At 34.8% G+C, this 25,694-nt stretch overlaps 4 protein-coding genes across 4 annotated transcripts; 3 read left to right on the forward strand and 1 right to left on the reverse strand.

Annotated features, from left to right (window-relative positions):
- The first annotated feature begins 4,667 nt into the window (after positions 1–4,667).
- STN7 (Serine/Threonine kinase domain protein) lies at positions 4,668–9,416 on the forward strand. The gene is made up of 10 exons (XM_086666354.1): positions 4,668–5,593; positions 5,688–5,774; positions 6,011–6,130; positions 6,268–6,366; positions 7,163–7,331; positions 7,449–7,542; positions 7,827–7,920; positions 8,009–8,065; positions 8,460–8,873; positions 9,007–9,416. Exons 1-10 carry the CDS (start codon positions 5,150–5,152, stop codon positions 9,166–9,168), a joined length of 1,740 nt encoding a protein of 579 aa, XP_086522480.1. The 5' UTR covers positions 4,668–5,149; the 3' UTR covers positions 9,169–9,416.
- Positions 9,417–10,161: 745 nt separating this feature from the next.
- On the reverse strand, positions 10,162–14,092 carry LOC147552934 (S-adenosyl-L-methionine-dependent methyltransferases superfamily protein). The gene is made up of 9 exons (XM_086666355.1): positions 12,896–14,092; positions 12,741–12,802; positions 12,607–12,658; positions 12,369–12,483; positions 12,180–12,274; positions 10,948–11,054; positions 10,726–10,840; positions 10,596–10,640; positions 10,162–10,453 (listed from the first exon to the last, which is right to left on the reverse strand). Exons 1-9 carry the CDS (start codon positions 13,100–13,102, stop codon positions 10,388–10,390), a joined length of 864 nt encoding a protein of 287 aa, XP_086522481.1. The 5' UTR covers positions 13,103–14,092; the 3' UTR covers positions 10,162–10,387.
- Positions 14,093–17,034: 2,942 nt separating this feature from the next.
- On the forward strand, positions 17,035–17,524 carry LOC147552935 (small polypeptide DEVIL 4-like). The gene has a single exon (XM_086666356.1). The coding sequence runs from the start codon at positions 17,148–17,150 to the stop codon at positions 17,286–17,288; it is 141 nt and encodes a 46-aa protein (XP_086522482.1). The 5' UTR covers positions 17,035–17,147; the 3' UTR covers positions 17,289–17,524.
- A 5,813-nt stretch (positions 17,525–23,337) lies between these two features.
- On the forward strand, positions 23,338–25,195 carry LOC147552936 (ESCRT-related protein CHMP1B). Its single transcript, XM_086665880.1, has one exon. The coding sequence runs from the start codon at positions 24,312–24,314 to the stop codon at positions 24,921–24,923; it is 612 nt and encodes a 203-aa protein (XP_086522006.1). The 5' UTR covers positions 23,338–24,311; the 3' UTR covers positions 24,924–25,195.
- The last annotated feature ends 499 nt before the right edge of the window (positions 25,196–25,694 follow it).

Here is a 25,694-nt window from a genome sequence, read left to right on the forward strand (position 1 = left end):
CTTTCCTCTACTGGCATATTTTGATTCGATCCTGAGCATGAAATTCCAACAATTTAATTTGGAGATCAAGTTTTACACAAAAACATATATATTATCATAAATATTGATTGCATTATAAAATTATAGTACAATAATATTTTTTTTATGTTTGCATAACCAATTTTAGTTCACTTATCAATTATTTTCTTAGAAGTAAAATAAATCTAAATTACGAAATTTCATCAACTAATATTTTCTTCTCTAGTCTATAATTGCATATGTATGAAACCAAAACAGATTTTTAGACTATAATATGTAACAACAATATTAAATACTAATAACAATACATTGAGGTGTTTGGTCGACCACAAATTAAAAAGAAAAATAACTATTTTAAACCAAATGTGCATGTTAAGAATGAACATGTTTAAAGAAAAGGTAAGAATAACCATATATAACGTACTAGACTACTAGTAAGCAAATTGATTTTTAATATCACGTTGCCAACCTGATAAACTATGGGATTCATTTATCAATTCTTTGTCTGGGTCACTATTATTTTGGTTGTTCTCGAATTATCGAGTAATTACACGTTATAAAGCACACATACAAATTTGCAATGGATGACCTAAATGCAACTTTTTCGAGTATACCCACTTCCTATGGAGAATAGAAGTAAAAGTGTGGGTACATGGCGATTCAAACTTGGGTTGCAAGAGCTTAGGGCACCAGCTAGTTAGACTAGTCACACCAACTTCACTTAATGTTTTTTATACTTAACCAACTAAAAAGATTTGATTTGTCCATACTCAACATAAATTGGGTGGTTGATTGGTTCCAACATAAAATATAATAGTATTAAAAATGAAGGATTGAACCCACTTGAATTGTTGCAAAGGTGGCATCCACATAAAGTGAGTCATGTCTTTTGGACGGGTCTAGGGCAACTTGCATGCAACAACCCCATGTCATCTTTACCCTTATATATTAGTAGTATATATTCCTCCTATCTGTATATATTTGTATACATCATTTATTCCTTTTGAGGTAGGGTTTTGATTATTTTAACTCACTTCTTCCGCCACAAGTCACATCTTTCTCTTTTTTGTTTCACATATCTTATAATTACTCAAATAGATAGATCATTTCAACAAAAAAATAAATAGATAGAGTCCATCTTAACCGAAAGTGTAACTAGTCTTCTAGACGGTTTATTATTAATCTAGATTCTAAGTTGGCACGCAGATACACTACAACTCATATTTTTGATTTGATTAATCGAATTTTTATAAATGTTTACTACTGAAAGATTTAAAATCATGTGGTTTACATAAACGAATATGAGACTAAAACAATCTTTTTTGAAGCGACAAATGGAAGAAGCTTCAACTCAACTTTTGGTATTTTGAGAGTTTTCTCGAAATATTCGAACTACTCCACCGTTCCAACATTAGTAATTCAATTCGGAAGACATAACCATAAAACCTCTATAGGAGTATGTGACGGAAGATTAGTTGTGCTAGTGCTTACATACTCTATCTTCCTTGGTCCTTACTCGAACAATCAACATCTTGATATATTACCTAGGAAGGTGGGTTGTGGATTGGTGCATTTTTGTTCGATTTTTGAAATTATAGATTATTTCCATTTTTGAAAGTAAACTCTCTGAACTCCCCCATTAATTACACGACTAATGCCCTTCAAACACGCTTTTGTGAGCCCGAAGTAGACATGCGCGCTAGGAAACAAATTTACCTACAAGTTAAAGAAGCATATATTCATGTAAAAGTCTATTTGGGTCCTATCAAAATCACAAGTTGTTGATGATGAAAGGAAATAATTGAGTTCCCCAGTCAACTTTGTTAAAGTTTTGAGCTATATATATAAAGACTGACATTGAACTCTTTGTCCAGAGCTATATGACTTAATTGACTACCGACTGACAAATGGTCACACGAGATACATTAGAACACAAAATAAATTACTAATCTAAACAATCATAGTTAATTATATTGATCTTCTACAGAGTAATTTGAGGTGTAAAGTAAACTCCCACTCTACAAATAAGTGCATTAAGACGCTTAAAACATAAGAAATTATTAACATGAACAAAAAAAAAATTTGTGCAATTGTGTATTCAAAGAACTCTATACGAGCTTCTAGTCTATACATCTCAAGATTTAGTTTAAATTAAAGTCCCTAAAAAATATAGCGAACAAGAAGAGTTCCTATAAAATACATTCTGAGGAAAAATTATAAAACTGACAGGTTATAGCCCTGTTTAGTCTTCAGATGGATCTGGCCGTGAATTGAGTGACAATAATTTGAGAATACTTATTAGTCACATTTATACTAATCCAACCAACTAAAAAGATTTGACTTGTCCATACTCAACATAAATTAAATTGGGTGGTTGATTGGTTGCAACATAAAATATACTAAATATAGTATTAAAAATGAAGCATTGAACCCCACTTGAACTGTTGCAGATGTGGTATCCACATAAAGTGAGTCCTGTCCTTTTGGACGGGTCTAGGGCAACTTGAGGGAGGCGTTGGAGACACTATCAATATAACCACCTGTGAGATTTAGGGTTTCTCCTCTTGAACTCAACAGCAATCGATTAAACATCTCGCACAAAATCAAACACAATACTTATATTCGTCTGAGTTATAAGAAATATCAATTATAATTGAAGCATGTGCACACCAATTCTTTAATACAAACTAATATAGAGTAATAAACCTTAGTAATGTTATTTGTCTATGTTGCCTAGTGGAGATTTCTTATAACAATATTGCAAATGCAAGTGGAACTTTTAATTGTTTCCATAAAAAAGCTCAAATCCTTCCTGATCTTCACCAATTATTTGGTAAGTGGACAATTATCTATGGTTCATTCAAATATACTAGTCAACGGAGTTAGCTATTTGGAAAAATATATTTTCATTTGAGCCATCCGTTAAATGTAATCCAACGACCCATTTTTTAAAAAAAATTAGTGACATTGTAATATAATTGGACTAGTATGCAGCAAGTTTCTCAGAACTCAGCATTTTATCAATTTTGTTTTTTCGAGGTTTTTTTCATTTCTTTCTGAACTTATATAAACTAACTCTTCTAATCTTTTCTCTATTCTATTACTGTATGACAATTCTCTAGTTTAACATCATGGGAGATTAATTTTCATATAAGACAGGTGGAGTTTGAAGTTTTGACAAGGTCCCGAAACCTCAAGACTGAATTTGCAAAAACTGAGATGGTCGACACGACCACGCCATGACCCAGCAACAATACGCACATATATATGCCTTTGTTATGGGGGCGGGGCGTTGTTTGACTCTTGCAATCAGGTCACGACATGACACGTTTCATCGCCGTGCCAAACAAGTTTATGGCTGTCTGATCTGGCCATGAATCTTTGACGGGTCAATACAACACGACCCGTTGTGTACCACTAAATAGGCAACTGTGGGCTGTCGTCTACCTATAGGCAATATGGGAGTGTTTTTAGCATATATGAAAATGTGCAGTTTGGCCCAATATGGACGGGCTTTGAGCTTTCACGGTGTATAAGTCCTCTTGGTCATGCAAAATCACCTGGGAGATTTTATAGGCAAAATTTGTTAAAGACAAGTTTGCGAAAGACAATTTCTAAAATGGTTGAAGCCAATGTCTGTATGGAGGCATGCTTTCGTTAATGTTTGACTTAACGGTACAATTGACACCGTTAGGTCGTCGCCGGCCGGAAATCTCCGGCCCTCGACCTCCATAAGAAAAAAATTTCTTCTTCCTTTTCTTCTGGCAAAAGTCGTCGGTCGCTTCTTCTTCTTCCTTTTTCTCCTCTTCTTTTCTCTTCTCTCTCTACTATCTCTCTAAGCTCTCGGCGAAAGAGTTCCCTTTCGCCGAAGGTTTCGGAAACCAGACCTTTAAAGAAGACAGGAAATAACGCAAATCAATGATGAAGAAGGATAAGGAAGATCGGTAACCCTACCTGACTCGACAACCAAGATCTCGTGTTCATAAGTTCCCAGAAATTTAATTGGCATTAGAAAGGGACCACCACAAATGAAAAAAACGAAAGCTTCTGTTATGAGTAATGAGAACCTTCCCTACTCCATCAATCTTCATTAATATTTATTTAGAATTAAACCTTTTTGGGCATTGCCTGTAAAACTCCCCAAATCACTCTAAATCGTGATGATTTGAATTAAACTATTTTCATGAGGCCATGAATATACGAAACTTCACATTAATCACGACAGAAACTAATGATTTCATCTCAAAAAAAAAAACTTGAAGCAGTCTACGTTACCCAAAACGAAAACCTACTAGCTCTTTGTATTTCAAAGAGATGCACGACCAACTGAGTCAGGAAAATTTTAAAGACGCCGCGCTATTGTATTATTGGTGTCTCTCCATATTGGCGCCCCTCATATTACAGAAAATTAAAAGCATCCCTCTCGAAACAGTCACTCCCACATTTTCTCAACTTAAAATCAGTGGACTTTTGACTGATTTGGTTTCAAACTCAGCTCAAGTCCACTTATTGCAAAGAGGCCAAATACTGCTTAATGTAACTCAAATTGATGGATTCAGAGAAAATTTTGTAACAAATTTCGACTCTAAGTCCCCTGAATTCAACTCCAATTTTACTATAGAACATTGGTGTTGAATTCAACGTACCTTGAACTGAATTTTGTAACAAATTTGACCCATATCCATCTATTTCGACTTTGGAGTTGAATTTGGTGCTTTTAGAGCCGAATTTTGTAATAAAATTCGACAAGTAGTCCACCGATTTGGGAGTCACCTTGTCAAATCAAAGTGGCGTGGGCGCGCTAACAACCCTAATACACGATCCGGAGCCACTTTTAAAACTTCCAATTTCTATACTACTATCCTTTTATCTTATCTATTGGTGTATATGCAAACCTCCCACCTCCACATAAATTAGAAAACACTTCCAAAATACTCCCCAACTCATCATTGTCACATCTTACCTCCTTACCAAACAAAGCACGTCACTCAAAATGTGTGCATGAAATCTCAAAGATTTAGCAGTTTCAAAAAAAAAAAAGATATCATTAATCAATGAATGGTTTCTAAACAAATATTTGTGAAGTTATTACCAAAGAAATAATCAGTGGACGGAGAAATAACAAACAAGAATGGCAACAGTTGCTGCAGTTGGAGGAGGAACATCTTATTATGGGTTTCATTTGAAATCCAAGAAATCAACTTTATCATCTCCATTTTTAGGAAGAAAGCTTGAAATCAAATACCCATTTCAATCAAATCAAGGGAAATTGAATTCAAAATCAAAATCAAAGTTGTTGATTTTATCTTTAGGAACTGAAGTTGTTGTAGATTTTGTTAATAATCTATTTCTTGGTGTGGGTGTTGGACTTCCTTGTACAGTAATGGAGTGTGGTGATATTATCTATAGAAGTACTCTTCCAAGATCTAATGAACTTACTATTACTGCTCCTGGTGTTGTTTTAGCTTTAGGTGCCCTTTCTTATCTTTGGGCTACTCCTGGTGTTGCTCCTGGTTTTTGGGATATGTTTGTTCTTGCTTTTGTTGAGAGACTCTTTAGAACTACTTTTAAGAAGGTATATTTTTCTGTTTTAGATTTTCAAATTGTTGAATTCTGTATTAGTTTGGGCCTTATATAAATTGGGGTTTGTGTTTGTTTGATTTTTGCAGGATGATTTCACATTGGGTAAAAAGTTGGGTGAAGGTGCTTTTGGAGTGGTTTATAAAGTATCTTTGGCTAATAAATCTAATCCTAAGGTATTAACATTTTATGAGATTTTATTTACTATACATTTTAGGTGTTGTATTTCGTTTGGGGTTCTTTGAGTGATGTTATGAACTTATGTAGTAATATAATATTCTTTTTATATAATATTCTTTTTATGGATGACTTCTTCTTATGAGCTAAATGAATAGGAAGTTTGAATAAGGAGGCTTAATTTTTTTTTCGAAGTGTGATATAGTATTTATGGGTTTTTTGCGGGTATTTGAAGGAAGGTGATTTAGTCTTAAAAAAGGCTACTGAATATGGAGCAGTGGAGATATGGATGAACGAGCGAGTACGCCGGGCTTGTTCAAACAGCTGTGCAGATTTCTTGTACGGATTTCTTGAGGTGTTACTCTTTTATGGCTTCTAATTAGGATGAGGATATTGTTATCTTGATAATTCGATGAAAAGTTTTTGTAATAAAGTTTGAGGCCGAAGCTCTGATATATGTTGTTTGTTCTGTTTTTGTGCATTTGAAATCAGAGCTCGTCAAAGAAAGGAGGTGAATATTGGCTTGTATGGCGATTTGAAGGAGAGTCGACTTTGCAAGATCTCATGTTGAGCAAAGAATTTCCTTACAATGTTGGTAATTCTTACTTGTTACAGTTGTAGAATTAGTAGTGCTTCGAAAGTATTCTTGTAACTCGATGAATTCGTTCGTCTTGTCTAGCTTCTTCTTTTGCAACTTAAAACATCACTCCCATTATGCTTCCCGACATATTCTGCGCTTTATATCTAACAAATGTGTAAGCCATCGTTTGTCAAAGGTTGCTAATGGCTTTGAAAGTGCCGCGCTAATCGAACTCTCAGAGCAATCTACATTTAGAGGTTTAAACATGATTGTGTTTTGCCTTCTTGTAACATTTTAAAGATACCATTTGCCAACAAGTAGCATTAGAAAATTAGGTGTGAATAACTAGGTGAATTTGAAGGCAATCTACATTTAGAGGTTTAAACATGATTGTGTTTTAGACGTATTTGTCTTTCTGCAAGCGCTTGCAGGTAATTCGTGTACTAGGAAAATACCGAACCTTTTCAGAACCAAATAGAACAGCAACCACGATTTTTATCTTATCTGCCAAATTTCATGTGTTTAGGCAGATTCTTAGGTTCTTGTACATAATGAACAAGATGAACTTTTCAATAGCTTCAAACTAGACAATATCTTCTTAAATAAACATGCAAGGATCTGAATCAATTTTATGTCAGAAACTCCGACGATTCATAGAGTGAAAGACAACTTGGTTGACGAGTCGAGGGTTCGAGGCACACGCTGAACAATTAAAAAAAACTTGGTCGAGGAGAATGCTTACTATATTGCTTTATGGAAAAAACCTACGAAATAGTGTTAACCCGAATCTCTGCATGTTTTGCTCAGGTAGAAACAATGATTCTTGGCGAGGTTCAAGACTTGCCAAAGGGATTGGGAAGGGAAAATAGAATTATTCAAACTATCATGAGACAGCTTTTGTTTGCTCTTGATGGGCTTCATTCGACAGGAATTGTTCATAGAGATATCAAGCCACAGAATATTATTTTTTCTGAAGGTGAGAGTCGTGATATCATATTCATGACATGATTGCAGTGATGTATCATGAGTCTTGCAGTACAATGTTGTTCATCGAGTTCCTTAGTAGTTTGACTCCCAACTCAAATGTGAACAGGGTCTCGTACATTCAAGATCATTGACCTCGGAGCTGCAGCTGATTTGCGTGTTGGAATCAATTATATTCCAAAGGAGTTCCTTTTAGACCCAAGGTACTGAAATCTCTTTTACTTGATCATCTTGACTATTTCTTTAGTTATGGATTGTTCAAGCCTATGTTCTGCTCACTTTGACACAATATTGAAGGAACATAAAGTGCTATCTCGCATTTTTCAACTCGGGCATAGAACTTAGCCTAAATTTATTCAAAATTTACGCAGTTTTTATATATTATTTCCCATTTCTATTTTCTGATAAGTCTTCTAGACGCCATTTCTTATGAGAGGTGCAGTATCTCTTATTTGGTATAAAGACCGATGATTCTTTTGTTGGTAAGGTATGCTGCACCGGAGCAGTACATTATGAGCACACAAACACCATCCGCACCATCGGCTCCAGTCGCAGCTGCACTCTCACCAGTCCTGTGGCAGGTTTGATATATATCAAGAATTAGCTTTCTTCATCTATTTTTGTGGCTCTCTTCAATTTCTTCTGTTTGTTTACTTTTGTTGTCAACAGCTGAATCTACCCGACCGGTTTGACATCTACAGCACGGGACTCATATTCCTACAAATGGTAAGAAGCTCGGGAACATATTGCTCCTCGGGTTAATTGTGTAGTTGTGATTTTGAGTAGTTAGCTACTCGGCTCAGTCGTAGGCTGATGGTGTAGGCCGAGCCCCTAAGTATTCCTAAATCACTAGTTGACTAAGTTATTCGGTTAGTCATAAAGCCAGTGGACTAGCTGAGTAAGTCGATTTATATTGTTGTTGAAAAGAAAATATTTAGGGTGAGAGAAAAGCGAAAGCAATTTCCATATGACACCTTTTTTTCTCCTTATTTACTTGAAAGTAACTCTGACCTAGTCGGCCCTAGCTTCAATGATATCTAGAGTCCCTTTTCAAGAAACACAACAAGGTTAATCGAGATGAGTTCTTATTTTAATGATAATTTGAATTTTTCCTTTCTAGGCATTTCCATCATTACGAACCGATAGTAGCTTGATACAATTCAACCGTCAACTGAAAAGGTGCGAGTACGACTTGGTTGCATGGAGGAAGACCGTAGAACCTCGTGCGAGCCCAGAACTCCGTAAAGGATTTGAGTTATTGGACTTAGATGGTGGAATAGGATGGGAGCTTTTGACATCGATGGTCCGCTATAAAGCCCGGAAAAGAATAAGTGCCAAAGGAGCTTTAGCTAACCCATATTTTGATAGAGAAGGTCTACTTGCTCTATCTTTCATGCAGAAATTGAGACTTCAACTTTTTCGAACTACTCAACAAGATTATAGTGAAGCTGCAACATGGGTCATTGGGCTTATGGCGAAATCCGGAACAGAGAAAGACGGTGGCTTCACTGAAGCCCAGCTTCAAGAGCTAAGAGTTCGTGTCTAAACCCTTTTTAGAACCCATGTTCATTTAGTCTTCTTACTATAATTTAGACCAACATTTATTGTGAAATTGGATTGTGAGTAATGATTTGTTCACTTGCTTCGATGGTTCTACTCTAATGCAGGAAATAAAGCCGACAAAGAAGGGAAACCCACAAAGGAATGCTCTAGCATCTGCACTTCGGCTCCAGAGAAAGATCGGTAGGACTTTGAACCAAAGCATGGACGAACTCAACCAACAACGGAAGAGCCTGTGGTGGAGCAGGTGGATCCCTAGAGAGGAATGAGCAAGACATCCTTGGTAGGACTTTGAACCAAAGCATGGACGAACTCAACCAACGACGGAATAGCAGGGTAGAGCAGGTGGATCCCTAGAGAGGAATGAGCAAGACATCCTTTATGTAAATTTTTGTGTAGAATTATAATAAGTAACCAAATTCAGTAAAAGTAAAGGTTTATAAAATGTAACTTTGTATATACAACTATGCTCTTTACGGTAAGAAATAACACACCGTTTTACTTTTTGCATTCTAAACTTCAAGTTTTATTTGAATGTTGCAAACCAAGCAACCCAGTGAGAGTCCATTGTGGTTGCCACTATCTGAAGCCAAGTTTTTTACTTTATACTGTATGATCTCTCCTTGATAATTCGAGGGAAACATATCAAAAAAGTGTCACGCCAAGATGAGACATGTATATAGGTGGAAGTTGAATTTTTGCCGAAACAATGTAGATATGATTAAGGACAGGTTGTTCCAGATATGTGTTATTAGATTGATTGAGATGTATTTTGGGGCCATAAGTTTTAGGGAGTCTGTGGGCGTCTATCCTTTTTACTCTTGGTCCGCCTCACTCTTAGCGCCCCTACAGATTGAGACATTACAAGAGCACTCGGACTGGGCCTAATCCGTGCTGGGTTTGGTCAGCACGGACTCAGTCTAGTCCGAGTGCCCTCCAACTGATTCCAAAACCCACGGGAGTGCTAAGAAGAGGAGCGGCCCAAGAGCAAAAAGACAGGGCACCGGAGGCACCCTAAAGCTGTAAAATAGACTTAAAATAGCCATGAAAGAAATTGTAACCACTTTTTGTCTCAAAATCATGCTTCGAAGTCCATACGATAAGTTGTTCTAAATCTAACTATGACATACAGGCCTTCTAAATTAGAATAAAGCTTTTGAGAGTGCAGCGAAGGGCAGCGCTATGATGAGAGTAGAAAGCTTATTGAAAGAAAATCGTTATACACTCCAAGAGAATGCCTTCGGTACCACTAAACTTAAGAATTTGACAGCAACTGTGAACGAGTATTTGGGTAACCTGATTTTAGTGCTATTACATAGAAAAAATTACAAAAATTCGATAATTAACTTATAAATTATTCAATGATTTTTTTATGGCGAAGGCCACAACAATAAACATATTCCCCTACCCTATATGGCTGATTGCTTACATATTGGTAACCACGAAGCAACAGTAGGCCGTTTCAAACCAAAAAAACTGTTGCTAACCTCATCGACGCTTATATATACAGGGCTTTAGCTCTGGCCATTCTATTTCTTTCGCCTTTGATTTCTCCTGCAGAAAGAAAGTGAAATATGTTAGAAGCTTATAAGGATGATATCGACTTCAATATACTTTTCAACTATGAAATCAATACTAGTTTTCTTTATGGGTTTGAAGATTGAAATAAACAAAATCAGATAGGGAGTAGTGAAACCTTTTTCTTAAAGAAGAACAGGAGAAACATCTTATTTGAGAAATCCTGCACATGAGGGATAAATTATTATTATAATCGTTAAGAGATGAGCCGAGGTGTTTGGGGGTAGACTAAGGTAAATAATATTAACCTTAGACATTGAAGTAAATCCAAGATCACAGACAGCTTTCTCAAATCCATCTGGGTCTGCTCCTCCATTGTTAGGATCAAACCTGCTTTTCACTTCCGCTATTAAAAGCCAACCTCTGAAACATGCCAGTATAGCTGCGATTAGTTCAATTAGAAGACAAAAAAGTGAAGATAGAACCGAACAACAAAAATTCAATATAAAAGCATTAGCACGAGATGGCACCTTGTTTTAAGAACTCTCTTTGCCTCTTGAAGGAAACTTGGGAAATTGGTTCCCATTAATGAAAGACAAAATACTGCAACATCCACTGAAGAAGATTCAAGTGGTGTCTACGGTGGGAAATCAAAGAAGATAAATGTGTTAGTGATGATGGATTTGAGTGCATCTAAATTTTTTCAAAATTATTACAAAACATTCAGCATCAAGCTTTGAGGATAAAGTAAAGGTAACATGGAGAATATTAAATCAAAGGTAATAGATTTCTTTTTTACATTATTTGATACTCACCAACATACAGGAATACAAAAAAAAAGGCAAACACATGTCAAACTTGAGCAGGTTACATTCTATGAACAATTTATGACAGGCATACACAGCGCAATGGTGAACCCTTTAAATGGGCTATGCTTCCAAGTAATGTGACAAAGATAGGAGGATGGCCAGGTAAAATGCCACTACAATTACGAAACAAAATTTGCCTCTGAATCCAGTTTGTGCTGCAAACGGAAGTAGCAGTAACACAACTCCTAACATCTAGCAGCGGAACCTACAAAATAGTGACAGTTTACTATAATGTGCTTTTTTCGGTTATGTTATTGAAGTCATGGATTACACTTGATTGGTCCTCAACTATTATCCAGTTCCCACTTGACCGACTTGACAAGCTGTAATCATCCTCCTAGATAGGTTTTACTTCCTGACTAATTATTCGACTCAGCCGACTTGATACCTAACTGAATCCCCACTTAGGTATCATAATATGTTTCTTGTTTAAATTAATTCAATATGAAAAAATAATAATAGTAGTTTGAACAATTACAAATGAGGAAATATGCATCAATTCCTACTTCCTAGCAAACCTTGGCAATTCCATTTTTTTCTTTTTAATCCCAGGGGATAGAATAGAACTATCCGAGAGTTTATGGACTGATGAATGAGGATGTGGTATTTAGACTAGCTCTTTAGTGTAACTGTATGGGATGTGGTAAACGGGTAACGTCTTATTTTAATCCAACATACTAGACTGAGAATGATTTTTATCATGTATGTCGTGATTCAATAAAACATGTATTTATATATATATATATATATTTATATATACCCATGTAGTGAAAACAAAGGGAGAACACTAGAAAGTTACGAAAATCTAGAGCCCTCGTATCAACAATAGTTCAGCTACTAATCAAGAGTTAACTGTCATTAAGTAACAAAGAATTCAAACAGAAATCACCTACATTTGACATGTCACAAGCAATAACCGAAGGGTCATTCGAGACAAGATCAATAGAGAAAACCTTGTTCTTCACATTCTTAGAAAGACGCGCATCCCCTGCAACAAAACGTAATCGTAAATTGGTAATCAACATAAATTTCGATTTAAAAGAAACACTTGGGCAATAATAAGAGTTCATTTAAGTTCTAACCGCAACCAAAATCAGCAACCGCTAAAGAGGGACTACGATCTTTAAGCCATTTGATAATGATGTTAACCGGTTGTTCAGGCCAATGTGACATTTGCTCCTGATATCCCGTGTGATACTATACATACGCAAAATGGGCATAAATTTCATTCCAACATGACAAAAAACTGTTGAATTTGATGAGTGATTGATCTTAAACCATGAAAGCATTTGACTTGGATAGGATAAACAAAGAGCCTACCATATTAAATAAGGATGGGTCTTCTTTGAAATAATCAAGTGCTTCGTTTCCACTGTTTAGATGAAAGAAATATCAACAAATTGAACTTCAAATCCCATTTAAGAGATAGAAAGAAGAGAGAGGAAGAAAAATACCTGCAAGTATAGAGCTTTTCGTTTATCATCCTGAAATGTCCTCCAGCTAACCTAGCTCTCATCTGATTAACAAATTCCAATCAACGAACTTACTAAACTAACCAAAGATTATCGAAATAGTTAGAAAGAGTTTTTAGTGAGAGAAAGAACAATACCTTGTCGAGGAAATTTGATCCTCCACCGCTGATTTTCCTTTGTTTCGAATTATGTTTTGGAGTTGATGAAGATGATTTCTGTTGGATTTGTTGAGAATTGTTGTTTTTGTTCTTCTTCTTCTTCCTTTTGTTTTGGTCATGAGAGGAAGATTTAGGGTTTATATCTTGTGTACCAGTTTGCCTCTTTCGTTTCCCGCTCTTCTCCATTGTTGAAGGTTGAAGATAGACGGAGGTTCAGTTTAGAGTAACAACCATCAAAGAGTGGAAGTTTAATTAGGTCATAGTTCGATCGTTTGTTCCAAGTACTTGTCGAACCCAAGTTAGGCTTAACCTGGTTCGGGTAGGATTTAAATTAGGGTTAATTTTTCCACCCAAGCGGCCAAGCCCCAATAGTAACAAAGACTCTACTCAGACCGCCCACTAAACCCGTCACTCAAACCACCCAGGGGTTTCTCTCTCAGGCGGTTTGAGTAACGGGTTTAGTGGGCGGTTCACGTAGCCTTACTCAAGTTAGGATAATATCGGTAACTGTCGAAATTTAAATCAATGTTGACTCGTTTTCGAAGGAGGGATGTTATGGTCCCACTTCACAAAGAACAAGTTTTCAGTAGGTTCAGTCACACTACTCAAGTTTTCAGTAGGTCCAGTCACCTAAAAAACCTCGACATTTACTGAGTTTGAGCACTCAGTTATGCTCCAACTTTTGAATAATAACTTTTGAATTTTAATACTCCGCATATACACAAGTACAAATAATTTTCAGTCAATCTAATATGAATGGGAATCAAATTTTGGGTTATCTGATTACCTATAAACTTACCTATAGATGCTAAAATGTCTATTGACCAGAATCATTGATTTCATCCTCTGTCTATCACCCAATTGGAGGTGTCCATAAAATTTTCTAGAGCACTAACATTTGCAAAGTAAAATTCGAAGGCAAACCTATTTTTGCTAACTTGGGAGACCCATCTCATAAAAAAAAAAACTTGGGAGACCCATCTTTTGCCACACACAAAATCATTAAGAATTTTCTTGGCAGGCTCTTTCATAATTTACAACTTCCCCAACAAATTCAAAATGGAGTCAAGAAATGTGAGAAAAATCATTACTTCCTATTAGGATTGTAAAGAACAAAATCTAAACTTCATAAACATGCATGCACAAGTTACTGTCTACTTAACTAGTAAAACTTGCTAACCCTTAGCTAATTTCATCACTACTTATACTAACATCTTTAAAAAAGAAACCATTAGTCTCTTACACTCACAAATAATAACCACTAAATGCATGAATAAACATGGCTCAATTCAGACAAGATCGTTTATGGGATCGAAAATTGATATGCTCTTAGTTACAATAAGTTACTAATAAACTTACTAATTAAAGACCAAAATCTTTTAGTTCATTGTATTATCCTAATGAGAATTTCAAGAAAGATAGAGTGATATCAAGAGTCTTAACTAATTAAGAACCTTACTCAAGTCTACTTATCATATGAATTCTGTATTTAAAATCTCTTTCATCTTTCTCTCTCTCTCTCTCTAAAAATGTTTAATATTCCATCAAGCTTCATTAGACAAGGATTTGTTGATTAAGTTTTTTGTTCTTAATTACCCATTAAAGTAAATATTGTTGTGACATTATCCAATAACATGTTGAGACAAGATCCTTCTTAATCCTTGCAAAATCTGATTTTCACTTAACACATCACTCATAATAACTTCAAGCTTAATAAATAAAAGTTTTGTATTGTCATGTGAAAGTTTTGTTCATACATGAATAAGTACTAACTTTTGATCATACAATTTTGAGTTTTAAGTAAAGAAAATATTAGTCTTGTGAGAGAAGTACCCTCTCTCTCTATACCAAATAAAAATGTAGAGAGAGAGAGAGAGAGTAGAAGTAGTAGAACTCAAACCTCAAATACTTCAACTAGGTTTAAACTAAGAGTTATAGACTGTAGAGAGAGCAATCAAAGACAAGATCACGTGGAAGAATGACCTTCATGTACTCATGTACAACAACTAGGATATTTTTTTGTAGTAGTCAAGTTCATAAGGCAGTATGGGGAGAAACTACAAACCATCACTAGTATGACCCATTGTGTTTAAATAGATTATAAGTGGTCTTTGCTTATTAGTTTAATTTCTATTTGTCTCCTAATTCTATCTAAGTGAATCCCCACACTGTTGGGTGTCTCTTTTGCTCACTTCTCAATTTATTCCTTAGCTTATAACATGATTGCTTTGATAATATACTCCTAATTACCATTTAGACACAATATTAAGCCTATTTTTTGGGCTTTCATATGATTTAACAAGAGATCAAATAAACAAATCCATCATACGACTTGAATAAGTGGTCAATGTAGGTGAAGTCCACTTCACTTGACTAGTAATAAAATAGTGATAGAAGTACCCCCTTGGTGACCCCTTGTACTTTTATCATGTGTTTCTCTCCATTCCAAAATGAAGAGTTTGTATCTTACTATTAAAAAACTAGCAAATTTACGTAGATTGGTTGATTTGTAAGACAGACAATCCAGAAAATGAGAAGTACTGCAAACCCCGTCATTTATTTTGGTCTTCGTTTTGGTCGAGACCAGTCATTACTCTGATGATTTAGATCCACGGTTGATGAAACATAGAACAAAATCAAAGAGATAATGTGTATTCTATATGGTGCACTATAGTGTTACATAATCACTCTTTATTAGGTCAAAAAAATGTCAAGCGGACAGCTAATGAAGTATAATACAAAAAAGATCTTGATAAGTCCCCTCACTTGTGTTTAAAGCTAGATATTTAAAGATAGTTTGAATTAATAGTTAGACTAACCTTTTTGTATATTTTTATATGTCTTGAGTGAAGTGAGACTGAAATTGGTGTCCTTAGTGAACTGGGAGAAACACAAGATCAAGCAAATGGAAGCTTTGTGGAGCTTAAATTACTATTTTGCAAGACAAGAAAGTTAAGTAAATTACTTGAACTTTGAACTCAGTCAACAAAGTCACTTCTATATCAAAATTTGGAAAATAATCAACCTATATATTGGCCCCTAATGAATTCTGGATGAGTTTAGGTTGGGTTCATTATACGATTTTGTATGTTTATTTGTGTGGTAACAAAATACTGACGAAAGACAACTTGAAATCAGAGCCAGTAAAAATCCACCTAATTTCATCAATTTGTTCTAATAATGAATATTTTATTTTTATTTGTATGGGATCTAGGTCATGAAAATACTCAATCTTTCAATATATTCTTATACATTCAGTATGTAAATAATCATAGTTTATATAGTTGTCTATAGTTACATTATTGGGACATTTTATCAACATTGTCGGGGGACAAGACCCACCCGTCCAATGAATATTAATTAGAAGGTCCCAAAATTGATTTCTACTTGATATAAAATTGTTGAATCTAATTTGTGAAATATTATTTTCATTTGATTACCTCATTATTTTTATTTGCCGCTGGAAATAATCGAATAATATCAAAATTAGTTAAGATCATTATGCATGTCTATAAATGGTTATTAGTTTTGATAGTGTCTACTCAGTTTTGTAAAGAGTAGGTGTACCTAAAAAAATAGAGAAAAACAATTTAAATAGTGCTACTTTGATAGTCATATAGCACTAATCCATCATTAATTCTTATTAGACAGTCCAGACACTTAATTGTAAGTGATTAGGGTTAAGCTTTAGTTGAGGAAGATGAGGTACTCTTAAAGATAAGATGACTCATCTAAGTGTGTCTTTATCTATGTGTGTATATTAAGGGAATTCCTCTAAATCTTTTATTTAAAAAAATTGTCAAATCTAATAAAGTAATGTGCAACCCATTATTTTGGTGGTTGATGCCCTCTCAAAGAGGATGGATGAGAGAGAGAGAGAAATGAAGAGAGAGAGAGAGAGAGAGAGAGAGAGAGAGAGAGATTGGTTTGTTTTTCTCCTTGTATATAAAAATAATGTTGTTGGGTGAGGTATTTCAAGTGGGTAGGACCAAAAAGTGATGTTGTCTAGTAAGAATAGTGAGGGGACAAGTAACACCCTTGGTGCTCCCTTCTCTTGTTTCTATACTTAATTTTTGTGAACATGGACCACTCCCCACCTCTATAAGAAGACACCAACTCTTCCTTCTTCTCCATAATTCAACACAAACACTCACTGTTGAACAAAAAACCATTAGAAACAAGAAAGAGTCTTATATTTGTGTTATTACCACTACTCAAGAAACAAAAAAAAATGAAGATGATGAACAACTCAACAATGGGAGGATCAAAGAGAAAGATTACAAGAGGACTTGGGGGAGTTCTTAGGGAACAAAGAGGAAGACTTTATATCATAAGAAGATGTGTAGTCATGCTTCTATGTTGGCATGATTGATTTAACTCTATCTCCTAAATGAAGTAGATGAAGATGGATACTTTTCTCATCATCTTATTCATTAATTACTTGGTTGATTAATCTCTTCCAGAGATTAATCAACAGAGTTTTCGAGTGTACATATCGAAGTGAATTTTCGTTAGAGTTAAACAAATTTTGTATTTCTCTCTTCCCCAAATTTATGTAAATTAGAAATTTTAATCAAAAAGTTCGAATTCGATCTCTCTTTGAGAAAACCTTTGTGATCATATTTCTGTTTCATTAATTCTGTTAATTGTTTATTCTTTTGAATCTTTAAACTAATTTTCTTGTTATGTTGCTTTTACTTCTTAAATTCAGAGTTAGAAGAACAAGTAACAAACCATTAATAGATGATGAGCCAAGCCAATAGTACTTTTTCCTTAATTTTCCTTTTTCTTTTTTACTATATTTTTCATCTCCTTTAGTGGGTATCTTTACTTGGTATATTGACTTAGACTCAAACTGGTAATATAAATACAAGTTTGAAACTATTGTTGAGGTGCTTGCCCACTACTTATTTACCTTAAGGGGACTTAAAGTGGTATAAATTTTCAGATTTCAACTAATTAGATCAATCCTATTTAGATACCAGTTAGTATAGTAGATGTATCAACTCTCTCTATGGGATTTCCCAGTGTTGCTCTGAAGTTGAAGGAAAGTTTTTGCACTGTTGGTGTCATTAAAAGGGTCAATGTGAGCAATCTACGGTTAAGTTTGTAGTGGACTCGTCATCTAATTCGAAACCAATTGGCATTAAACGGAGATGATCTAGACATTATAATCTTGGTTATTAGACCACCTTTCTCCCATCGTGAGACTATTTTCACATCTACTTCAAAAAGTGTCGGGTCAAAAACTACTTGTATAGCTAATTACAATACCAACTATAGTCGGATCATGTAATTAGAACATGGGCTTGTGTTTTATGTGTCTGATTCATTGTATTTCAAAAGAAAAAAAATTTGGAATGACTACTTGATTTAGGTACTCCATAATAAGTATAGTTGCTTGTGTTTTATGTGTGTCTATTTATTGTACTTCAAAAGAAAAAGGTTAGAGTGACTGCTTAGACTTAGGTCCTCCCCAATAAGCATGGCTTATGATTTGAATGATGGTACGACATATAGGAACATTTGGACTCCATGTTTACAATATTGGCTGAGACACTAGTTCAGACATAAATTATTTTTAAAATCACAATGAAGATTTGTTTGTTATTACCATAACCCCTGAAGTTTCGAAAACAAAAATTACTAGTGTTCTTTTTCACAAGAAAAGAAAGAAGAAAAAGTTATTGAACAAAATTATATCTACTAAATGAACACTAATGTGAATAGAAATGTCTTTTACTTTCATGATGGTTATTTAGATGTAAGAATCTTGAAGAAAAAAAGAAAAACAGTAGAAAATCTTTTTGGTGATAAGGGAATAATGATTAATATTAATTAGTGGGAAAATAGCATAACATAATCCAACTTTCTTATGTTATTGGGTTTGACTAATCTTTGAATTCAATAAAGAGATGCTTTACTATGTTAGCAGAAAAGCAAAATGATCAAAATGATATATTGATCACGCTTAAATGATCTTCTTGTAAAAAATTAAAATACTGATTAACTTTCGACCTATCAGACCTACTTATAACTTTCGACCTATCAGACCTACCTATATTGTAGTTCCAATCATTTCCTGGAATTGACACAATTGTCTAAGTTTAAAGATTTCTGTTTTACAGAGAGGCCTTCTTTTTTAGCATTTTTAGGCTTCTAGTAAGACTATACCATCTGTACTTTCAATTTTTATTTTTCGTATCTCTCTCAAGGATTTTTTTTTTCATGTTACCAATTTCAATGGACTTTCGTCCGCTCACCGGTTTCAACTGAAAGATAGACCGGTTCTGTAATTCGATATCGTATACTTTCGATATTACTTTTTTTTGTTGTTGTTGTTGTTGTTGTTGAAATTACTTTCGATTGTACTTAGACTTCGTCTAAAAGACCAACTATAACATATCAGGCTTCGTCTCATCCGACAATATAAATACGTGCTAAGGGCCGCCACACGCTAGAGGTCTGGGTGGGGAAAAGTGAGTTGACTCCGCAGGGCCAAAGTTATTGAAGGCCCTGCTGAGTCTTTTTTAATCTTGCAAATTTGTATAATTTTACTTCTTTTCATTTTCCACTGTTGTGTGGGCCTATGGGGGTAGCCCGGCCCTTTTGAAGAGATTAAAGAGAAAAAGAACAAATCTTCCCAAAGTTTTCATGATATGGTCTTAATAACTTAGATTTACTTTAGATCTTCCAAGATTTTTATCATCTACATAATGATGATTAGGGGGAGATCAGACAATGAAATCTCACATGTTATCTTAATCTAACTAATTTGTGTTTGATTAGTTTAAAACATGCTTTGAAGCATGGTAGAGTAAAATGGATAGATAATAATTCAGAAGATTTGCCAAAACTGATAGCATCATAAAATTGTAGCCGATTATGGAAAAAAATACCTTATGGTATCTATTAGTGACAATTTTTTTCACACTAATTTAGTAATATTTATTATACTAATAATTTTGAATTATTGACAAACTTATAGTTATTATTTTGGGGACCCCAAGATGTTAGAACTCACTATTTTGACCCGTCTAACGACTAGATGCTTCCTAATTAGGGGGTTAATAATCTCTTTAACACGCTTGATACCACTTTTTTTTATTTTAGCATCTAATCTTCCAACATCAACCTAAACAAAATTTTGATTCTTGCTACTTCATATTCTTCTAATACATCAAAAATTTGACTCTTCCTTTTGTTGGGTATAGGACCATTGAACCTGATTTTTTTTGGACAAAATATTAATTTTGACCAACAATGTTTGTTTTTTTCTTTGTTCTTTTGTCTTTTTTGGTTTTAGATTGTGATTCAATGAATTACATAACTCAACCCGACATGTATGTGTTCCACATGTATAATTAGGATGATTGAACCTTTTAGTTCAACAAAAAAAAAAAAAAAGGATGATTGAACCTTTCAATAAGAAGACAATAGTAGATAAATTTGTAAAAGCCTGAAATTGATGTAGTGGGGGAAATTTTGTATGACAAAAATCATTTCTTGATATAGTTAATTTATTTCTCTCAAATTAATATATCTTCAACATAGTTTTAATAGTCTTGAACTTTACCATCAATACTAAATTCAGTTCGGAAAACGACCTTACGTCTGACTACTATTCTAGTTGAATTCCGGTCGAGGTATGCGACCGACAGTTAACATTTTCGCTCTCTAAATTTTGTCCAACTAATTACCTCGACTGAAATTCGACCAGAATAGGAGCCGGGCATGGTATGAGAGTTATTTTTGTTTAGAATTGTGGATAATAACACACATCACTACTCTACTAAAATTCGAAAATGTTTTCCTTCTAGAGACTAGAGAGTGTTTGCAAAAAAGAAAAAGAGAGTGAGAAAATGACAAAGTGAGGTGGGTAGGGAGTGAATCCAATTTCTTCTTCTTATCTCTTTAACATTTTGAGTTGTTTCTGCTAGGTAGAGGATATGACCCAAGAGAGTAGACAAGAATGTTGATCGGTCAAATGGCTATCTTATCATACCCACGTGGGTTAAACCCTCTTTCTTCCCACCTAACAAATCACTCTCTATCTTTCCAGCCCTCCACACACTCATGTGTGATTCATTTTTTGTAACAATGGGCCCCTGATGTGGTCTTATTGCCACAATAATGAACACCCTTCAAATAATTGGTGACAAATTACACAAATGGTAAGATTCAAATTCGAATCTCTCGAAGGCGAAAGACACATGACCTGTGACCACTTATATGTCTATCCTGCCAACAAGTCTCAAATATTAATACTAACTTCTCTTCCTCATTTTGATTTGGTACAAGTCCAATTAAGATACTAATGGTGTGTTTGGATGGCGGAATCATGAATCCGCGGATTCACGAGTCCTTGTAATTCATGATTCCACGGATTCATGAATCCAATTATGGTGCGTTTGGTTGCAGGATTCATGAATCCAAATGGTTTCTTTTGGTTTGTTTGGTAACCAATAAGAATTCGTTCATTTAAAATCCTTTGGTTTGTTTGTCTATTATATTTGGATTCTTATAAAATAAGATTCTGATCAAAATAATATCCTTCAAATTCATGAATAATATCCCAAAAACAAAATCTCATCCAAATATTGTCTCTAGGTAACTGAAATTTCATGAAACCTATTTTTTTCCGGTAACTGAAATTTCATAAAAACCTATTTTTTTCACAAAAATTTCAAAAGTAGTTATTTCTTTCTACAAAATAATTATGTTAAAAATATTATTTTTTTCAAAATCATTATTTTTTTTCGAAAATTATTATTTTTTTCAAAATCATTATTTTTTGCAAAAATCATTATTTTTTTCAAAAATTATTTTCAAAAATCATTATTTTTCGAAAAACATTATTTTTCAAAAAACATTATTTTTTTCAAAAATAGTTATTCCTTCTACAAAATAATTATTTGGGTTAATTCCGTTTTGGCCCCCGATTTGTGACCAACTCGCCATTTTGGCCCCTAAAAGTGTCCGGCAGTTCGTTTTGGCCCCAATTTCCTGTTTGGCCCCAACATATTTTTGTAAGCTTCTCCATTATACCCTTATGGCAATTCTAACAGAGAGAGAAGAGGGGTATAATGGAGAAGCTTATAAAAATATGTTGGGGCCAAACAGGAAATTGGGGCCAAAACGAACTGCCGGACACTTATAGGGGCCAAAACGAACTGCCGGACACTTATAGGGGCCAAAACGGCGAGTTGGTCACAAATCGGGGGCCAAAACGGAATTAACCCTAATTATTTTTCAAAAATACTTATTCTTCAAAAATAATGTTTTTTGACAAAAAAAATGAATTTTGAAAAAAAAACGAATTTTGAAAAAAAAATGTTTTTTGAAAAAAAATAATGATTTTCGAAAAAAATAATTTTTTAAAAAAATAATTATTTTTGAAGAAAATAATGATTTTTTAAAAAAATATTTTGTAGAAGGGAAGTAAATTTTTGTTGATTTTAAGTTTGAAATTTAGGTTCATTAATTCAAAATCCTAGCAAATCCTAGGGGGTAGGGTGGGATTTTGGTCCAATACGAATTTTGAAATTAGGATTCATTAGGATTCAAGAGTCCTAGGATTCTTGGTAGCCAAACAGACCAAGGATTCATGATTCTTACTAAATTCCACTTTTGATAGGAATCCTCCAACCAAACACAACATAAGATTTTTGGAATATGTGTTCAAGATTGAGTTCATTATAATCTCGGGTTTCTATGGATTTATATGACAATATTCTCTTTTGTTTAGTTATTGTTATTCATAAATCTTACGGGCTTTTAGAGATTAAAAACACAATAAAATTGTTTTGGTCGGAGTAGGATTTTGTTGTATAAGGTTAGAGGGTGATTTGGACAACAAAACTTCATGTTGCTTGCCAATAACTCTAAAATGGTGGAGGTAGGGTCCCATGCATGACTATACATACATCCACCACCTTGTTTTGGTCCTCTAGGAGACGCAATATGATAAAATTGTTGGGCCTCAGGCCCTATTTGTCCACACAAACAATCTCAAGACAACCCAATCCCCTACCCCTTATAAGGACAGAATGGCCCAGTATTTTCGATAAAGGCGACATGACCCTAAAAAGTATGACTTGGCCAGCAAAGACCCAAGTTGACACATAAAGAGAGAGATAGAGAGACAAATAAAGTGCAGGATTGCCCATTGCCAGCCTAAAAGGCCTCTTCGATGGGCCCTGGAGGAAAGCACCTAGACATAAGAGCTCTAAAAGGAGGATTAGAAAGGGTTATCGACGTACATTTTTGGGTCAGGAACCAATCAATTGAAAATGTTTTCTTTCTTTCGAGCGTGCAACCAAGATGTTTGCTTAGTTTTATGCTTCTCTACTTCAAAGGGCACACAATGGAAGTGGCTCTCATTCTCATTCAATTGGAATCATTTCTCTTTAGTCTTTTCTTTGTTTTATTCCTTGTCTTTTTTAGTGAAAGTTGCTTGGAATTACCAATTCAGCCAATCCTTCTACTTTCGTGTTTCGTAATAGTTGGCGTCAATAATTCTTGTGATACCTTTAGTAGTGGGGAAGGTTTGAGAGGCGCTTGATTTTGTGTTTTTCACTAGCGAAGTTATAGCGACACCATGGGTTTACAAAGCCCACCATAGGTCCGTATGCCGAGGGCAAACTACTCAGGATATCCGCTTTTACAAATACGGACACCATGGGTTTACAAAGTCTCCCCAAATATGGGCCAAGTGATGATCTTCGTAATTTTACTTCCTAAGTTGTAATTGTTGCCTTGTCTGCTTATTGAATTAGCCTTGAATTATTAAACTTAAGTTAATTGAAGGCATTTTTCGGTATAATGGTAATTTTTCAATGTATTTAGGCATAATATTCGATGTACGACCGTACGACCAAACGTTGTCCCACAAAAGAAACGGTCACATATAGTTTTTTTCACAAAAGAATTTCCGTATTGCTCAACTATTTAGTCCAACAGTTTGAGCGGTCAATGGTGGCATGTGTCCGTCCCGCCTGGACAGGAAGACCGCGAACTGTCAGGTGCCCCCAGTAAGGGTCGATCGATTCAGAACAACTCTATTTATTCCTAATTTCCTAATACCGCGTCGAGTTTGAAACCTCTAACCCGACCCATTTACCCGATGGACATAAATATTCCCCACGCCACCTATTCATCAGTAGATATTTCCCTTTGTGTGCATGCGCAGTGAGAAACCGTGTTCCGTCCTTCCAGAGAAAACCTATCTTCATCTGAAAGGAAAGTAGGAAACTAGAAGAATCATCATCATCTAGGTTTCGGAGAAGATTGATCCTCTGCTGCAAAGTCAATTTGAAACCCTAACCCTAATAAAAACTCACCCTTTCATTGATTGATTTATTCGACAACTGTGACCTAGTCTGTTCTAATCGCCATGGGAAACACAGAGAAGCTAATGAACCAGATCATGGAACTCAAATTCACATCAAAGAGTCTCCAACGACAATCACGAAAGTGCGAGAAAGAAGAGAAATCTGAAAAACTCAAAGTTAAAAAAGCGATCGAGAAAGGAAACATGGACGGAGCTCGAATCTACGCTGAAAACGCGATCCGAAAACGTAGCGAACAGATGAATTACCTTCGTCTCGCATCTCGTCTCGATGCTGTTGTTTCTCGTCTTGATACTCAAGCTAAGATGAGTACAATCACAAAATCAATGGGATCTATTGTCAAATCCCTAGAATCATCACTAACTACAGGGAATTTACAAAAGATGTCTGAAACAATGGATCAATTTGAGAAACAGTTTGTGAATATGGAAGTTCAAGCTGAATTCATGGAAAGTTCAATGGCTGGAAGTACTTCTTTGTCTACTCCTGAAGGAGAAGTTAATAGTTTGATGCAACAAGTTGCTGATGATTACGGATTGGAGGTTTCAGTCGGACTTCCACAGCCGGCAGCACATGCAATTCCGGCGAAGGAGACAGAGAAGGTCGACGAAGATGATCTTTCTAGGCGTCTTGCTGAATTGAAGGCTAGAGGGTAAACAATTTCATGATTTCCCCCTTTTCTCCTTTTCTTTAGAAAGGTGAAGTTTTTATTTCTCAAGTTCCATATAATAATAATAATAATGTCTATAAGCATTTTGGAGCTTTCTTTATATGAATATGATCATGAAACTACTACTACTACTATATTTTAGGGTTTGCTTGTTAAGACATTTGACTTTGAAGAAGAATGTATATGAAATTATGAATGTATGATCAAACTTGGTTAAATATTTGGTGCATAAGATTGCTTGAATTGTCGTGTGATAAACTTCGAGTCAATTGCTTTTATGTTTCTCTGGTTCTTACTGTTTGGAAGTTCTTGTTAAGATATGATAAATTTTGATCATCTTGTTGCTCAATATTAGGTCATTTTCAAGCTCTGTTGAATTGTTTGGGTTGGTTTATTAGTTTGTCTCTTGTATGCATGTAGAACAGTGGCAAAATGGGCGTCAAGCTCTGTTGAATTGTTTGGGTTGGTTTATTAGTTTGTCTCTTGTATGCATGTAGAACAGTGGCAAAATGGGCGTCGAATGTTAAATACGTATAGATTATGGCTTGGCGTAATTTGGGAAATCAGCTACTAAGATACCCGAGTCTTTACGAAAATGATCGACATTCATCTTCACTGAAATACTATTTTGTGTATAAGGATAACAATCATATAGATCATGTAGAATGAAGCAGTAGAACTAAGTAGAATAAGATTGAAACTCTAGAAGGGTAACTGGAGTCCAATAAAAAATGGCACTAGAAATGCCATTTTGAAC

The sequence above is a fragment of the Eschscholzia californica genome, unplaced genomic scaffold (genome assembly GCF_041429995.1).
Source record: "Eschscholzia californica isolate CP2 unplaced genomic scaffold, dmEscCali1.0.p SCAF_3, whole genome shotgun sequence".
Taxonomy (NCBI): Eukaryota; Viridiplantae; Streptophyta; class Magnoliopsida; order Ranunculales; family Papaveraceae; genus Eschscholzia; species Eschscholzia californica.

What these genes read in the sequence shown, in the direction of transcription:
- STN7 (XM_086666354.1), top strand. Translation starts at nt 5,150, where the DNA reads ATGGCAACAGTTGCTGCAGTTGGAGGAGGAACATCTTATTATGGGTTT. An exon ending in CTAATAAATCTAATCCTAAG is followed by an intron (nt 5,775 to 6,010) that starts GTATTAACATTT and finishes GGGTATTTGAAG; the next exon opens with GAAGGTGATTTAGTCTTAAA. An exon ending in GCAAAGAATTTCCTTACAAT is followed by an intron (nt 6,367 to 7,162) that starts GTTGGTAATTCT and finishes TGTTTTGCTCAG; the next exon opens with GTAGAAACAATGATTCTTGG.
- LOC147552936 (XM_086665880.1), top strand. Translation starts at nt 24,312, where the DNA reads ATGGGAAACACAGAGAAGCTAATGAACCAGATCATGGAACTCAAATTC.
- LOC147552934 (XM_086666355.1), bottom strand. Translation starts at nt 13,102, where the DNA reads ATGGAGAAGAGCGGGAAACGAAAGAGGCAAACTGGTACACAAGATATA. An exon ending in GATCAAATTTCCTCGACAAG is followed by an intron (nt 12,803 to 12,895) that starts GTATTGTTCTTT and finishes TTTGTTAATCAG; the next exon opens with ATGAGAGCTAGGTTAGCTGG. An exon ending in AAGAGAGTTCTTAAAACAAG is followed by an intron (nt 10,841 to 10,947) that starts GTGCCATCTCGT and finishes GGCATGTTTCAG; the next exon opens with AGGTTGGCTTTTAATAGCGG.
- LOC147552935 (XM_086666356.1), top strand. Translation starts at nt 17,148, where the DNA reads ATGAAGATGATGAACAACTCAACAATGGGAGGATCAAAGAGAAAGATT.